Here is a 15573-nt window from a genome sequence, read left to right as displayed (position 1 = left end):
GGATGGACAGGCCACCACCCCTTTATGGTGCAGTAAATGTTTCCTGATCTTGGCTAAGAGGAAGCCTGGATCTGGCATCTAGAGTTCATCCCGTGTCTGGAGGCCTGCTGGGAGTCTGGGACACCCCCCCCCTCTTTTTCTCATTCCCTCTCTCATTTTGAGGAGATGCTAAGGACTAGTATTACAATGGAAACTTGGACATACAGCTGAAGGTTCTCTTGAAGGGACCTACAGTGCTCAATGTTATCACGCTGTGTATCTCCAACAGCTGCACTCGTCCTCTGTTGCTTGCAATTCCTCAAGATGCTGCCCTAATTTCGAATCCAAATCCAAGAATGGGTTTTTCGATCTGAAGGGGCCTCTTCCCAGGAAAGCGAAAAGGCAGAATCTGAGACCCTGAAATATCCTGGCCGATTATTTGAGGGAAGGTTGGAGTATATGTTCTTTCAGAGGCGGAAGGAAACTTTCATAAGACAATTATGATCATGAGTCCTGTGACTTAGCTGAAAATTCTTTGATTTTTCTGGTATGGATAGAAGGGCGAATGCAGGCTAAGGGATCAGAAACCTGATTTCTTGGTCAGGGGAAGGTGAACAGAAGCGTTCCTAAGTTCACTGGAACTAGAAAAACCCAGGTGGTTGGTCAGGGGACTGAACCTGCGGTGCTTTCAGGACTCACGTGCCGGTGTGCATTTAAGGTGCCCAGGAGGCTCCCTGGCCAGCAAGTTTAGTGTTCGCAATGCTGTTTGCAGGCAGGGTCCATTCCCAGCAACTGCTCTGCCCACCCGAGTTTCCCCTACTACTGAGACGGCTCAAGGTATCGCTTCAGTTCCCTTTCGCCAAACAATGCAATAGACTCATTGGCTCAGAATGGTAGTCCTGGTGTAGGCCTGGCCCACGGGAAAGCTGCATTTCCGAGGCGGAAGAAAGCGATTTTGTGCACACAAAGCCGCCCCGAGCAACACTTTGGCATGAAATGACGCTGAGCAGAGGAACCCTTTCGAACAACACAAGGCCCAGCATCAGTCTTATGTAACCATCATGCCTGTAGGGTCCTGTTTGCATCCCCAACTCCTCCTGGGCTCACGGGAGGAGTGGGAGAGGGTCTGAGCTGGGAAGGCCTTTCTCTCTGCCTCACTGGTCTCCCACCCTGGGATTACTTTGGTTTGGGGGCAGACGGTGGGTCATGAGGCTCCGCTAATATCTAGATGAGAAGGCAGGGCCACGATAAAGGAATCTGCAGCCTCAGGGATGAATTTGGCTTCTCACAGCTGACGGGGCAATGCCTTACTTCTATTTCAACTGAAAAAAGAAAGGAAACAGAGGCTCCTTCTAAGAGAAATAAGTCACTGGCTGCTCCTTACCCAAGAGGCAAGTCTGAAATGGAGGAGTTTAGGGGTGCTTACCCACTGGATCTTGGTCCAGGGGCCTGCGTCTTCCTCTGGAGGGTTCTGAGCAGCAGGCTCCCTCTGCTCCTGGCTGAGAAAGGAGGGCCCTGCCTGCACCCCTCTGCAGGGGACCCTTCCACCTACTGTAAGGTGCTGGGGGATCCGGGAGGGCCTGAAGGGGACTGCATTTCCACTGATCAAGACAGTGATGCGTTCCACCAAATGGACGATTACACAGATTTGCCAAGTAAGGGCTCTATTTTCCTCGATGCTTCTGAGTTTCGGGGGTTAGGAAGGAGAGCCTGAGGCTGTCTTCTGCTCAGCTCTTACTCTGGGAGGGGGTACAGCACAGTCCTGGCCCAGAGAAATAGTCAGGGCCCCGGTCTGTCACACTGGGTGACAAGGCCCCATTAGAGTTTGTTTCACTAGAAGTTGCAGCCCAGGTCTCAGCTGAGGTATATTAACTAATCACCTTCACGTACCCTGACACACGGGCCCTCCACCATGAGGCAGACGCAGGAGATCCCGGTAAAGTCTGACTCTTACCGATGCTTCTGTTTCAATGTGCTAGCCCAGTGGTTGGCAAACTGGCCCATTGAATGTGGCTCTTCCACAAAATACCATGTGCGGGCGTGCACATACAGTGCGATTGAAACTTCGTGGCCCATGCCACGGGGCCAAAGAGCCGCATGTGGCTCGCGAGCCGTGGTTTGCCGACCTCTGTGCTAGCCTTTCCCACCTCTATCGTAGTCCTTACTAGGCGTACCGTCTCCCGGGGGAGTGGCAGGGAAGGCTGGGCCCAGAGGCCACGGCCGCCAGCCAGGATGGGCTGGTCCTGCAGCAGCACTGTCCCCACTCGGAATTACCTCTATTCTGGGTGGAAAACAGACTCTGCCTCGAGACCCTTGGTGCTCCTGCCACACGGCCCTGCCCTCAGGGCTCCATCTGACCAGCCTAAGGCCAGACCCCGTTCTCATCAGCTGGGGCCCTGGCCATACCACCCTTACCAGCGCCGCAGGCATGTCTGTGGACCCTGGGGGACCTCCTTAGGCCATCTTAACACTCAAAGCACCTACTATGCGTGATAGGCCTGCCGCCCAGCACCGCTGCTCTGACCGCTCCTCCACGTGGGCTGCTGGGCTATGGCTTTGCTGGTCCAGACCAGCCCTGGCTGCTGCTGCCACAGCACCCTGTCCCCTCCACGCCTCCCCTCCCTCCCTGCCCCACCCCTGGCATCCGATGCTCCTGAACTTAGTCTGTGCTTCTTTGGGGAAGCCAGCCCCAGGGTGACGCGTGAGATGCAATGGCCCCAGCGGATGGTGCTGGTGGAAAACAGACTCTGCCTTGAGGCCCTTGGTGAGGGAGGGAGGAGACTCCCTTCCTAGCGTCGCCACAACCCCCCGCCCCCCCCAAGTTATGAGCCAGAAAGGCTTCCAGGCGTCGCAGGGCAATGGACATGGACACAGGCCAGCTCACTTCCTCCACGGCTTTTAGCAAAGTGGGAAGGGGCAGTGGAAGCAGAGCGATCCCCGTGTCCCCTCTCCAGGGGCCACCTTCCATGTTCTCTCGTCGTCTTTCCCCAGCAAAGAGGCAGAACTATGGCAGTGCCCATCTTGCAAAGGGAAGTAAAGCAATTTGGTGGGTTCGACTGGTTGCCGTTGGTCCTTTCCTCCTCTGATAAGCACACGTCCTTCCCTCCTCCTCCCCCCCGGGCCGCACCGGCTTCCCAATTCGGTCTTGGTTTTCTCCGTGTGAGAGAAGAGCATGCATCGGAGGGGGGAGCAGCCTCTAGCATTTGTCGTCTTCTTCCGTGTCACTCAGGAGGTCGCTGACTGCTCCACACATCATGCCCGGCCCCGGGCCCCCACGCCTCCGCCGCCGATAGTGCCCGTTGGGCATCTGCCAGCTGTGTCGCAGGGGCGGGGCTGAGCCGATGGTGTTGGCACGGCCCAGGCTGGTGGCCACGGCCGCTTCGAAGGTGAGCGTCTCCTCCTCGCCGCAGTCCGAGGCTTGGGCGTCTTCGTGCAGGGCCAGGTAGGGCTCGGAGATGTAGCGCTGCGGGGAGGGGTGGCCGTGCGGGGGCCTGGAAGACTCGGGCAGGCCGGCGTCGTTGCTCTCCGGAGCCTGGGAGGTCAGCGGGGAGCCGCCCTCGCTCCCATCCGCCGGGGGAGAGATGCTTCCCGTGTGTCGAATCAGCGAGCTGTAGGACAGGAGGGGCCGAGGCTTCGGGGGGACGGGTGGGAGCTGCCGACGACTGCGTCTTGGGGTGCTGGTGTCAGAGATGGAGGGGATGGAGCTTTCGCTCAAGGAGCCCGTGCCCTGTACAGCAGGAGAGACGTGGCAGGTGAGACTGGGCTGGGCACGCGCCCTGCTTAGGTCCCTAACCATCTCCAGAAAGCCCTGGAGAAGGGTCTGGGCTGGAGTCCCCTCTGCTCCAAGTCACATCCATGCAGGGATGACAGGAGAGCGAGACACCAATACCATTCAGATTGGGGCCTGTCAGCTTGTGATACAGGTTGGGTTCGGTTTTCTGGGAGTCTTGCTAAACTACAGGTCCAGGCCCAGAAGATCTGGGGGAGCCTGAGACTGTGCATGTCTAACGGGCTCCCAGGCGCTGCTGTCCACGGCCCATGCTCGCTGAGTGGCAAGGATCTGGAAGCTCTATGTACAGGCGTGGGCAAAGCAAAAGTAGGCTTCCAGTTGTGAGTACGCAAAACAGTTTAATTTTCCATACGAACAACTGTAAGCCTACTTTGCCGCCCCCCGCCCCCCCATATGTAAAAAGTGGCCCATTGATTGACAGACCTGCAAGTGTCGAGAGTAGTACGAATGCTCCTCTGGGAAGTGCGTCCGAGGGAAGGGCATGCTTCCCTGTCCTCACTGTCTCCCTGAGGTTAACAGCAGCTTCTCTACACCAAGCATGTCAAACTCGCGGGCGGCGGGCCACATGCCTCGTTTATTTACACCCTCATCTGCTGGTTCAGGCCTGACCTGACCTGCTCAGGCATTCCCCAGGGTCCCTGGGCTCAGGTGTTAGTAAACGGACCTGCAGGACAGTTTCTCAAGGTGTGTGTGACCTAGGAGCCACCGCCTCCAGATCTCCCAGGGAAGGGTCCCCCCCCCCCCCCCCCCCCGCCCTCCGTGCAGAATCCCGGGCGGCGGGCCTCACTACCGGAGCAGCCACCTCAAGGTGCCAGGCGTGTGCCGTTTTAACAAGCCACAGGGGATTCTCTTCGGCACAAAAAACTTGAAAACCACCGCTCTAGAAGCGCACTTCCCAGGTCCTAGCTGACTGTCCCACTGCTGTCGAGGGGGCCTCCCATCCGGGCTCTGAGAACCTCGGGGAGAAGTGGGGTGCGAGTGAGGGGTGGTCGTGAGGAGGAAAGCAGGCCAGAGAATGGCTCTGGTAGTTATTTCTTAGGCACAGGCTGGTGTTTCTGCAACAGGCCGGAAGGAGGCCGACAGCCAGGGAAATGAACTTGAATCACTGTTCCAACGCATACCAAGGCTCATGTGACGGATCCATGAGCATTTTCTGGCTAACAGACCATCCTTCGCCTCTAAATCTGGCTGCGACATTTGTGAACTTATTTGTTGGGACTCTGTACCTCAAGATTCTGAGGAGTGGAATGATCCCTAGACACCATTGTCTTTCTTGGGGGGCGGTCTGGTTTCTGTGAATTCATATTAGAGCACACGGCATCTAGGTCTGTGTCGGTGCTGGGTACCCCCCTTTTGGATCTAACGTCAACGACCACCCTTCCTGGTCTTTCTGCAGAGGCTCGGCTTCCTCTCCATGCTCACCTGTCTGTTGGGCGTCTGTGACCTGCCCTCACTGGGCGACCTGGACTGGCGACGCTCTGGGGACTCCCAATCGGCCTGGGTCCCTCGCTCCTCTGAGTTGCAGCGGGAGACATCGGGGGAGAGAAGATGCTTTCGCTCTTTCGATCGTCCCCGCTCTCTGCCCCCTGAGCGGTGGGTGTCGGACTTGTGGCCTGGGAAAGATGACAAAAGCAACTGATCACAACTCTGAAAAGAAAGAGAACTCTCGGAGCCTGGGACTGGGCGCCCAAGGCCCTGGCTTCTCCGGGCGTGTCGGCAAGTGATCTGAAAGGGAGACGGGAGAGAAAGGCCAGAGAATCACCCCTGGGCTACCAGGTGAATGTGCAAGTTGCCACGGGAAGCCGTGCATGTCCAAGGATGTAATCATTTCTCTCCTGCTGCTCCTGTTGCAGCATAAAGCTACAACACAGTTCTAGTCTCAAGCCTGCTGCTTACTGGCCCTATGATACAGGGAAGTCACTGCTTTTTAAATCTTTGTTCATTTAGCAAAATAAGAAAGCTCCAATACGCAAAACTATGCCGGGTAGCATTCTCTGGGTTGAAGTGAACTTGGTGCTTAAAGCCCAGCCCCTGAGGGGGTCTCTAATACATTCCCAAGGAACCCCAAGCATTCTGCAGACCCTCTGAGAACCTCAATTCTATGACGTCTGCAAGGAAGAATCTTCTGGGCCTGTTTCAGGGTGTGCGTCAGATACGGGACCCCTTGGATAAGGAGCACTCTTCCTTAACCCTCATCGCAATTCTCTTCCAGAGACCTCCAGTCCTTGCCAGAACCTGCCCATCCAGGCAGGAGCCCGAAAGGCGAACAGGCCAGACCTCCTTACCGGAGTCCGAGTTCAGGCGGTGGGCTGACAGCCGCAGGGAGGAGTGGTAACTCCGGCGCCGGGACTTGTAGGTGTTTTCACTGCTTCGCTCCATGGAGAATTCCTCCAACCACGAGGAATTTGAACGCTTGTCCCGAATAGTGGAAAACGAACGTCTCATGGAGCTGGGGTCTGTTACTACCTGGAAACATGAGCCCCCCCGAGGAACACAAGGTAGGGATTAATCACTGAATGGGTCTATAAGAAAGAAGTGGGACTGAGGTGGCTGAAGACTGCAACCTGTGACCACCCTTGAATCCCTCTTGCTTAGACCTTAGCTGGAGGAGGCTATGGCGGAAAGTGTCTTTATGTTAGGTCTTTACATTACTGGTCCCGGGTCTCGCCTTTATGCTCAGGAGAGCAAGTGGCTGAGCGTGCTGTGCAAGCTTCCCACAAAGCCACCTCCACAGGGACTCAGCCAGGACCCGCTCTGATCCTTGAGCCACTTTGAATATGTGAGGGCAATTGTCAAAGTGTCCGTGCCATGAAAGAAGCATGGCTTAGGCGTTCGCCAGAGAAGGCCTGCCCTACAGCACCAGAACGTAGAAGACCTTGTCATGGAGCAGCTACTAGGAACATGTTGCTCTCCATCATCCATCCCACCTCCAACCTTAAACTTGGGCATTTTGCTTTTCTACAGCAGCTAAAAACAGATCCATGTAAACTTCTTGTCTCTGTCAAAACTTAATGTAAGACAGACAGACAGAAAAAAGAATCCAGGAAAACAGACAAATAAATGAGGCGTGGCCTGCACTGGTTAGGACAGACAGTCCTGACACAGAGCTGTGTGTGTTTAAGTAACTGCCTACATGCTTGAGGAGCCAGGAAAGGGAAAAGGAAGGAGAAATACATAGCAGAAATCCTGGGAAATATTTCTTGCATGGCTGGTTGAGTCTGGAGGGAATTTTGCTATCTAGGCTGTTGTGCTTAGGGCTCCATTGAAAGCACGTGTGGAGGAGCAGGTTGTAGAGAGAAGGCCCATGAGCCAGGATTTGCTCACAGGGAAGGGGTGAGGGCAAGTCCAAGGCTCACCTGGAAATATCAGATTTTTTTCCATAACCCACCAATTCAATACAGCCCAGGATGCCACTGCATATGGTAGGTGGTTGCTTGTTACCTGGGGATCCACAGTCAGGCGTGGCATAGAGGATGCCCTCCCCGATCCCGCATGCTCCTGGGTGTCCGGAGGAAGGTAGATGCCATGGTTAGAGGGCTGCACGCTTTTTAATTCACTAAACTCTGGCTCCTGGAAATAAACACAGCCAAGCTTGTGGGACTTGGTTCCATCTCATTGTTTCTCATTTCCAGTGGCTGATCCTGCCTCCTCCACACCAAGAATGGCTTTTAGAAGAGAGACTTGCATCTTTAAGGTCTGTTGTGTGTGTGTCTATATGTGCAGATCTGTGGTATACCAGATGTCTCAAATGGTAAAGCTCACTAAGCAATGCCTCAGATTTCATAGCGTTATATAAAAACATTATACTTTTTGAGAGTTGGTACTGTTGGGTTTATTCTTTTAACCTAAGAAGCTATTTATCAACGATGTGGAAACCAGTATTCTAAAGAAGGTCAGAAAGATCTGATGTCAAATGTATTTTCTCACACCTTAAAACACATGATCTTATTAGCAAAGAGTTTTCTTATGATTGGAATCATCTCAAAAAAAAAAAAATGTGGTGGGTGGACATCTGCCAGAGATGCTCTAGACTGGTACAGTATATAACAGAAATATAATGCAGACCAATTATGTAATTTTAAATTTCCTAGTAACTACATTAAAAAAAACATGAAAATTAATATACTTATGTAACCCAATATATCCAAATATTCTCATGCCAATATATAATCCATGTAAAAAAAATGAGACATTTGACACTTTTTGGGAATCAAAGTCTTTGACATTGGTATACATTTTCCACTTGGAGCGCATCTCAGGCCCTCAATCGTCACATGAGGGCAATGGCTATTGTACTGGACTGTGCCACTCTAGAGCATTAGGAGGGGGGAGTGACTATCTTTAAAGTCCTGTCCAGCCCTGTTAAGTTATTTTCCTGGTCAAAGAATGTCAGTTTGGCAAATGCACCTGCTCTAAAGAGATGGCTAGTGACACTCCAGAGCGAGTGGAGCTGCCTCAGAAATTTTACTTGGCTCACCAAACAGAGCGACCTAGGAATATCTCAGACATCTGGAGGTGATACCAGAAAAAAGCTATTTTTGGAAATGACACTCTAAAAACACCGGTGTCTGAGTAGGGCGCTGCTGAAAGTCAGCCTCCATGACCATTGGCTGAGCTGAGCGGTGTCTGTGGGAGGACTGCATCCCAGGACCTGTGATGTGTGCACTTGAGGAAGTCAGTGTATGCAGGACATGCTTTATATAGTACACAAGTCTGACTCGAAACACATGTGGTAACAACACTGCAGTCTACGAGTGTCAGAGGTGGTGCAACACACACATACACACGTCATGGCCACGCCTCAGCACGTAGAGCAGGGCCCCCGAGGGATGGGCAGGAGTACACAGTGGTGAGTGTGGAGCACAGGCTGACACCTGAATCACAGACACCGGTACTGACAATGAGATGAACACATATCCAAAAGTCCTGGCACTACGGCTCAGCCCCGGGGGAACCCGCAGAAATAAAGAAATCTCCCTGTGAAAAGAAAGGACACATTATTGAGATTTTCCCCACCAGACACATCACCAGGCAGGCAATCCTTAAAATGCTGAGAGGCCCTTTTAAGGATCAAGCTATCGGTACCAATTAGTCCCTGGGCCTTGTGCTAATTCGCTCAGATAATTCTTCCAAGGCTTCCCACCCATCTTGCCAAGAATACCCTCAGGCGCTCACATGCTGGGATCCCAGTCAGAGTGTGGTCTCGCTGTCTCCCCTACCCAACCATGTACACTCCCTGGACTCAGCAACCACAGGAGAAGAATCACCCATTTGCTTGAGCTACTGAAATGTTCTGCTCCCTCTGACAGGTACCCATTCCATCAGACATGCAGGTCACTGTCCACCCACACCGTCCCCTCAGGATAGCTCAGGGGTACACAGGAGCAGTGGGGAGGGGTCGGGAGAGAAAAACACAGATGAATTATAATCCAAGTGGCATGGAACTCAGTACAAGCTTTCTACCTGGACTTTTGCAAATGTTGGGTTTTGTCTTTCTCCAGGCAATAACCACTTGAGCTGTAATTCTAATCTCGGCGGGAATTTCATGGCTGCTGAGCTAAGAATAATGGTAAGTCAAGTCTGTTATCTTTGGGAATAGCAGTTTAGGGTTTGCTAATATCAAAGCTGAAGTTTAACCTGTCCTCTCTTCTTCAAGCTTAGCTTGGACTCAGTAGGCTTCTTGGGAATTTCACCATTTATGCTAATGAAAAACTTGGGGCTCAGGAAAGTGATTTTAGGGACCTCTCGGAATGTATTTGACCCTCTAAAATGGTGGCCCATTGGTCTGAACCTGCAGAGGCAAGAGATTCTCACATCTCCTGCTGGACACTGTCCCTCTTGGACAGGCTACCCTGAATTCTCCAGGAGGTGGGGCATCCTTAACTATGCTAAGCTGCCCAGTGGGTGCCCTCATTCTATGACGATTTCTCCTAAAACTCCTTATCAAAGACAAGATTTTATGATGCTCCAAGGCATTAATGAATAGGGCTTGGCCTGAAGCAACATAAACTCCTCCAGCAGATAAGGGGCCCTTGAGATGGTAAAACCTAAGGAGGAAGCATTTGTCAGAGAACATGAGAAATTCCGCCATGAAACATGTCTCCATGTTTCCTGGGAGACAGCAGGAAACTCCCAGGGTCCTTGGTTGAGAGAACAGAAAGGGTTTTCCTGGTGGATTGTGGCTATGAAATCAAATTTGAAAAAGAGTGGGAGGGAACTGTTTGGAAGTCTTGTGACTCATTCACTCACCAGAGCCTGCTCCTCCTGGAACTGTCCGTCATCGGCTGAGTCCATACACGCCAGCTGGAATATTTCCTGGGGGGAGAGCGGACTCATCGAAGGGTACCCACTCCGGCCACTCCTGAAAAGCAATGCCACGTTCAGAGGTAATGAGTGCATGAGCGAGAAACAGACATGCCATCGCCGCCACTGCCAAGTCCCAGCCCCGGCAACACCCTTTACCAATACTCTTGGTGGGCTTTTAGCTTATAGGTGCCTGGCCCTAGAATAGAAACTCTTAAAAAAACAAACTACAAACACACACTGGAAAAGAGAAAGCACTGTTTTCCACCTGCATTTGGAACCCTTCCTCACTCGGCTGGTGACTCACATATCTGTGATGAATGACATCATTTGTCACACTCAGCCATATGGAAGACCAATGCTGGATTGTAAACCGGTTTCGGCTCGGTTTCTCCATTAGGCGGAAAAATGCCATACTTTAAACAGTGAACAGTCTGTTTAAATATTAAGCAGTCGTGGTCTTTTAAAAAAATTCCTCCACGCTCAGTAAGAACATGGCTTTATTGTGCCAACATCCCTGGCCAAACCAAACAATTCAGTGCCAGACACTGTGTCTGCTGGTTCCTGAGCTCGGTGGAAGGATTCCAGAGGGTGGGGAGGAGGTGACCTTGCCTGGGTTGATGGCTCTGTGGAAGAACGCTTAAATGGTGATGTGAGAGAACACGACAAAGTCAGCCAAGTACTTAGAGGCTCTGAGTGAAGGGTATGGAAAGCTGCCTGTTACTAAACCATGTTTGGTCCCTGTAGATACTCTTAGCCAATGTGATCCATGGGGCTGGGTCAGGAGAGTCAGTCAATTGTCCTAAAATTTTGGCTGCTGCTGCCATAGATACCCTTTGACCTGCTCAAGAGTGAACTTCCTGATCCTGGGAGGAGGGGCAGCTAGGAGAGAGAGATGAAGACCGTCATCTCGTAATTGTGTCTACTGTTAATGGCTCCGAGCCCTGAGCAAGGGCTGCCAGTTGCTTCAAAATATTCCATAGGTGCGACTTACTGGGATCACAGGATAAGGGATGAAGAGCAGCATTTTCACAACTGCTACAGAACATCTGCTATTCAATGACTTAATGTCCATCGTCTTCTCCTGAGAACCGCTGGGAACAAGGTGAGCACCGCTGTTATAAGAAATAGGTCCCCCTCTGCCCTACAGAAAATAAATAATTTACCCATAGAGAGAATCCCCAATAGGTAGGGAGGACCCCTGGAATCACTGAACGACCTCAGAGTTGAATACTTTGACCTTCTCCTTCAAAAGCATTGTCTGCTTCTCGTCCTTAGGATCGAGTCCAGAATCCTGAACACGGCCTCTCGCATGATCTGGTCCTTACCTCCAAAGCCTTTGCTTACACACTTTAGCCCCTGCTCCCTGAATTCCAGACACACAGGACTTTGTTCATTGACTGTGGCAGGCTTCTTTCTGCTACAAGGCCTGAACACAGGCTGCCCCCTGAAAATCCTTTCCCTGCTATTTTTAATGCATCCTTCAAAATGCTTATCAAAAGTCACCCCCGTAAGGAAAAACGTTCTCTCTCCCACGTAACTGATCTCCCTCTCACGTGCACTCAGCTCACACTGCATTTGTTTCTTCCTATCACTTCCCAGAACTGTGATTAATCACTGAAAATGGTTTTTTCTTTCCAATAATTCTGTTTCATGTCTGGTTTTCCACCAGATGCATGCTTAATGAGGGAGGAGCCTGTCTGTCAGTCACTGCTGTATCCTCTGAGCAGTCTCTACTTGAACAAGGCAAAGCTCTGGAAACACAGATGGTCCTGAGGAAGCAGCTGGCTGCTCCCCCAGTGTCCCCATCTCAGGAAATGTACCAACATCCACCAGAATCTGGGGGCCATCCTTGACTCCTCCCTCTTCTTCCTCCACAGAGCACAGCAATCACCGAAGCCTCCATTACCTCTCAAGTCTGACCTTCTCTCCACAGTCATTACTAATGTACACCTTTGCAGTCACTTACTAAGTGGTGTCCTGTCTCTTGAACTGCTCTCCTCCAATCCCCTGAATCCATGCTGGAACCACGAAGGATCTTTGTAAAGTGCAAATCGGATCATGTCACTCAGAGGAATTATCCTTGGATGAAACTGAACTTCTGGGTCCTGCTTGTGTGGCTCCTACGTCCTGGCCCTTGTCGCTCAAAACCTGCCACCTCCATGAACTGTGCTCCACCTAACAGGTTGCATTCTTTAAATTGACCACAATAACTTGCCTTCTGCATTTTAACCGTTATCTTTCATTTCTTTCTCAGGATCTGTCTCTACAGGGACTGTGATCATATTGACCACCACATCCCCAGTGCCTAAGCCAGCTTTGGAGTCACATAAATATTGGTTAAATCAATGAGGAAGGGAAGACAGAGTGATCCTATGATGGGCGGTAATTTTTACAGTGAATTGGTGTGGATAAGACAGATTGAATTGTGTGTGGGGGGGGGGTCCCCTCCATTTCTAAGCCAAGAACCCTTGGAAAACACTAAATCCTTCCAATGAGGTGGTCTCACTCTGCTATCTTACCTCCTTCCTGCACAGATCAAAGAGCAACATCTGCTTGTTTTCTGCAGACAGGAGAATCCACACCCTGCTACCTCATCACATCAAATGTTTGCTAAAACGATTCATGGCCTTGGTCAGAATCTGGGCCTTTTCTTCCAAATGCGTTGAGTTGTGACCTCTGAAAATGATGCTTTTCAAAACCAGGTCCCCAGTACCACAGGCAGAAAGAAATTAATGGCATGAGAGGTTCTAAATGGCATTCTGACAGAGGTTGTGTAGTGATTACGGATTTCTTAAGAAGCAGGACTGGAGTAAATCCAATCACGAAAGCTCATTTACACTTCATGCCTTTTGCTACTTCAGTACATGCTTGATAGAAAGATAATGTTCCCAACTCAAAAGAGCTGGCTGATTCCTTAATTGAGTTTTGTCTCCATTGCCAATACAGAAAATAAAGAATTTTTTTTTTTTGCCTGACCTAAGCTTCTTTTTGTTTATTTCACATATAGTGTAGTGGGAAGATTCTAGAGTTAGAAGTAAATGACTTAATTCCTGTTTAGCTTTCTACTAGCCGTATGGTGTTGGGCCACTTATTTAACCTCTCTGGTGATGCTAACATATACCGTTCCTGCTCTTCTCTCCCCCGTCTTCTCAACCTCAGAGAAAGGCCCATTCAGCTCAGAGTTAGCATTATTCCTTCCACATGCCTGGGCCTGCCTACTGGCACGTGTGCCAGACACAAACAGGAGAGCCGTGCCCTCTGGCTTTACTCACAGGCCCGGAGCGGGGTCCTGCTGGAGGTAAGGCAGAGCTTTGGCATTGGCGATGATCTCCTGCGGCAGAGATGAGGGCTCCATGCGCTGGAACATGGGTGCATTTTTCTGTAGAAGAAGAAGGGAACTCAAATGATTATGGCAGAAAATGTGATATACTTGGATAAAATAGGAACATGGCTGATATCTTAATTGACTATTTTAACCTTGGACTCACTGGGTTTCTAATCCCCTGACCCTAGAAAGTTCCTGGACCCTGAACCCTAGGGATACACAGGCCTGCCCCTCAGGAGCCCTCATGTGATGCATGACCCACCCACCCTACTATCGTTGCCCTTCACCTGTTCCTCCAGCTGCTGCCTCTGCTTCTTCACCTTACTCTGCTTATAGTAGTCCATGATCATCATTGCTGCATAGATTTTGCCCACAGTCAGGTCAGAGGCTGAAAAACACAAATGGGGCATGGGAGGACCAAAGAGGAGGCAGATGGGGGAGAGGGAGGATGCCTCAAGCTTTGTTCTCCACCCTCTGAAGCAGGTATGTGCCGGGCACTCGGCATGCAAAGTCAACAGGTCCCCACATGTCTTCTCAGGGGGCTTCCACAGCCATCCAAGGAGGGAGAGACATTAGTAAGCATCACCGCCGCTGGTCTAGATTTCCATCTCCAATAGCACCCTTTCCCAATGGCATGAGGGCTGGATGCATAGTATTATGGGAAGGAGAGAGCAACACACCAAAAACTTTCACCCGAAACCACAGTGACCCCATTTGAGAAAATGTTTTCAATTAATAATGACAAAGGGGACTTAAGAAGTGAGGGCTTTTCGTTTCCTAAGGGTAAAAGAACACGTTTCCCTTATCCCTTCGATCACTCTCTGTTCCCCTCAAAGATAAGGCCTTGGCATGCTGGGCTTGCTGGGACTAGGGTACCCAGGGGAGATGCTGTACCTTTGGGCATGGGCACAAGCAGATCTAGCATCTTCTGGGACAGGTGAGGCCAGATGGCCAGAGTCTCTTTCTGTAGCTCCGAGTCTAGCTGCTGCCTGTCAGCACCACCTGATAGAATAAGATAAACTATGAATAAAGAGCGCAGAGACAGAACAAGGAGGGAGTGGAGCTGCACCGGCATGGCACCGTGTATTCTCTGGGGACATCCCGGCTCTTAGTGGCAGTGGATCTTGCAATGCCGGGTCTTCCTGCTGAAGCAGCAGAACACAATGGGACTCCCATTCTCAGTAACTCAGGGACATCCTGCCCCAGAGATCTGAGGCCCCGAGACCACGGTCAGCTTCCTCACTCACTGGAGCAGCCTCCCAGGTGCTCTGTGTATCAGAGGGGAAATGAAAAGAGCCACGCGGCAACCTCTCCTGCCTCATTACAGGGACATCAATTCTTCCAGCGACTCTGGTCGGAGTGACCTGGTTTTAAACAGGATTTGAATCAGGCAAGAGCAGGAGGGCTGAGGCCCATTGGGAAGCAGTCAACCTTTTCTCTCCTAAGTCACTGAGTTAAAAATCAGAGGAAGCAAGGCCCACCATGATAGCACCCACCATGGAAGCCTTCCAAGGCATGAAAGGTGCCACATAAGAAAAAAAGGCCACAATTAAAGCTCATTTGTTGAATAAACACGTGCGTCTAAAATGCTTACTATGTACCAGACACTGAGGCTCACATACTGTTAAAGCTGAAAGGAGCCTTAGCGATGAGCAACCGCTCATTTTGCCAGGAGGCAGCGGGCAATGTTGTAGTTATTGACCCTCAGGCGGACTAGGACCCTAGTACTGGATTTCCCGGTCTCTGCATTGTTGGAGGGGGGGCAGTTCAGACATCTCTGCATGAGCCCCTCCAGAATGGCTGCTTCCTCGCTGGGCTCACCTTTGGCGATCTTGATGTCCAGAGCAGTCCGGATCAGAGCCATCAGGGTGGAGGTGAAGTGCACTGTCATGTCCTCCGCCACGGGCATGTTCATCAGGACCAACCTCTGTGGGTGAGAGAGAGAGAAACAGCAGGGGGAAGACGTATCAAAAGAAACCTTGGTGAGAGGGGAAGACAAGTGCAGAGGTCAAATGCAGAGACAAAAAAGAAGGGCAAGGATCCCACCTCTCCCGACCCTACTCTCCCTACTTCGCATTGGAGGCTCTTTGCTGCTGTTTTGTGCCAACCCCCCAGCCCCAAATGATGCCAAAATCCAAGGGAAGGGGACTGGTCATTCTGTAGGACTCCCACA

At 51.2% G+C, this 15573-nt stretch overlaps 1 protein-coding gene across 1 annotated transcript in view; it reads right to left on the bottom strand.

The window, feature by feature from the left end:
• Positions 1 to 531: 531 nt before the first annotated feature.
• CACNA1E (calcium voltage-gated channel subunit alpha1 E) overlaps positions 532 to 15573 on the bottom strand; it is a 420129-nt gene continuing 405087 nt past the window's right edge. The window contains exons 42-50 of the mRNA XM_081111805.1: positions 15222 to 15327; positions 14295 to 14402; positions 13688 to 13788; positions 13348 to 13454; positions 10019 to 10130; positions 7211 to 7339; positions 6055 to 6235; positions 5192 to 5382; positions 532 to 3706 (exon numbers count right to left, since the gene is read on the bottom strand). Of these exons, the coding sequence (XP_080967931.1) occupies positions 3176 to 3706; positions 5192 to 5382; positions 6055 to 6235; positions 7211 to 7339; positions 10019 to 10130; positions 13348 to 13454; positions 13688 to 13788; positions 14295 to 14402; positions 15222 to 15327 (1566 nt within the window). The 3' untranslated portion in view covers positions 532 to 3175. The remainder of the gene's footprint in view (positions 3707 to 5191; positions 5383 to 6054; positions 6236 to 7210; positions 7340 to 10018; positions 10131 to 13347; positions 13455 to 13687; positions 13789 to 14294; positions 14403 to 15221; positions 15328 to 15573) is intronic.

This window comes from Myotis nattereri, assembly GCF_964212035.1.
Source record: "Myotis nattereri genome assembly, chromosome: 18".
Taxonomy (NCBI): domain Eukaryota; kingdom Metazoa; phylum Chordata; class Mammalia; order Chiroptera; family Vespertilionidae; genus Myotis; species Myotis nattereri.
Note: the sequence above shows the minus strand (reverse complement) of the source record. Positions and strands in the feature narration are given on the sequence as shown.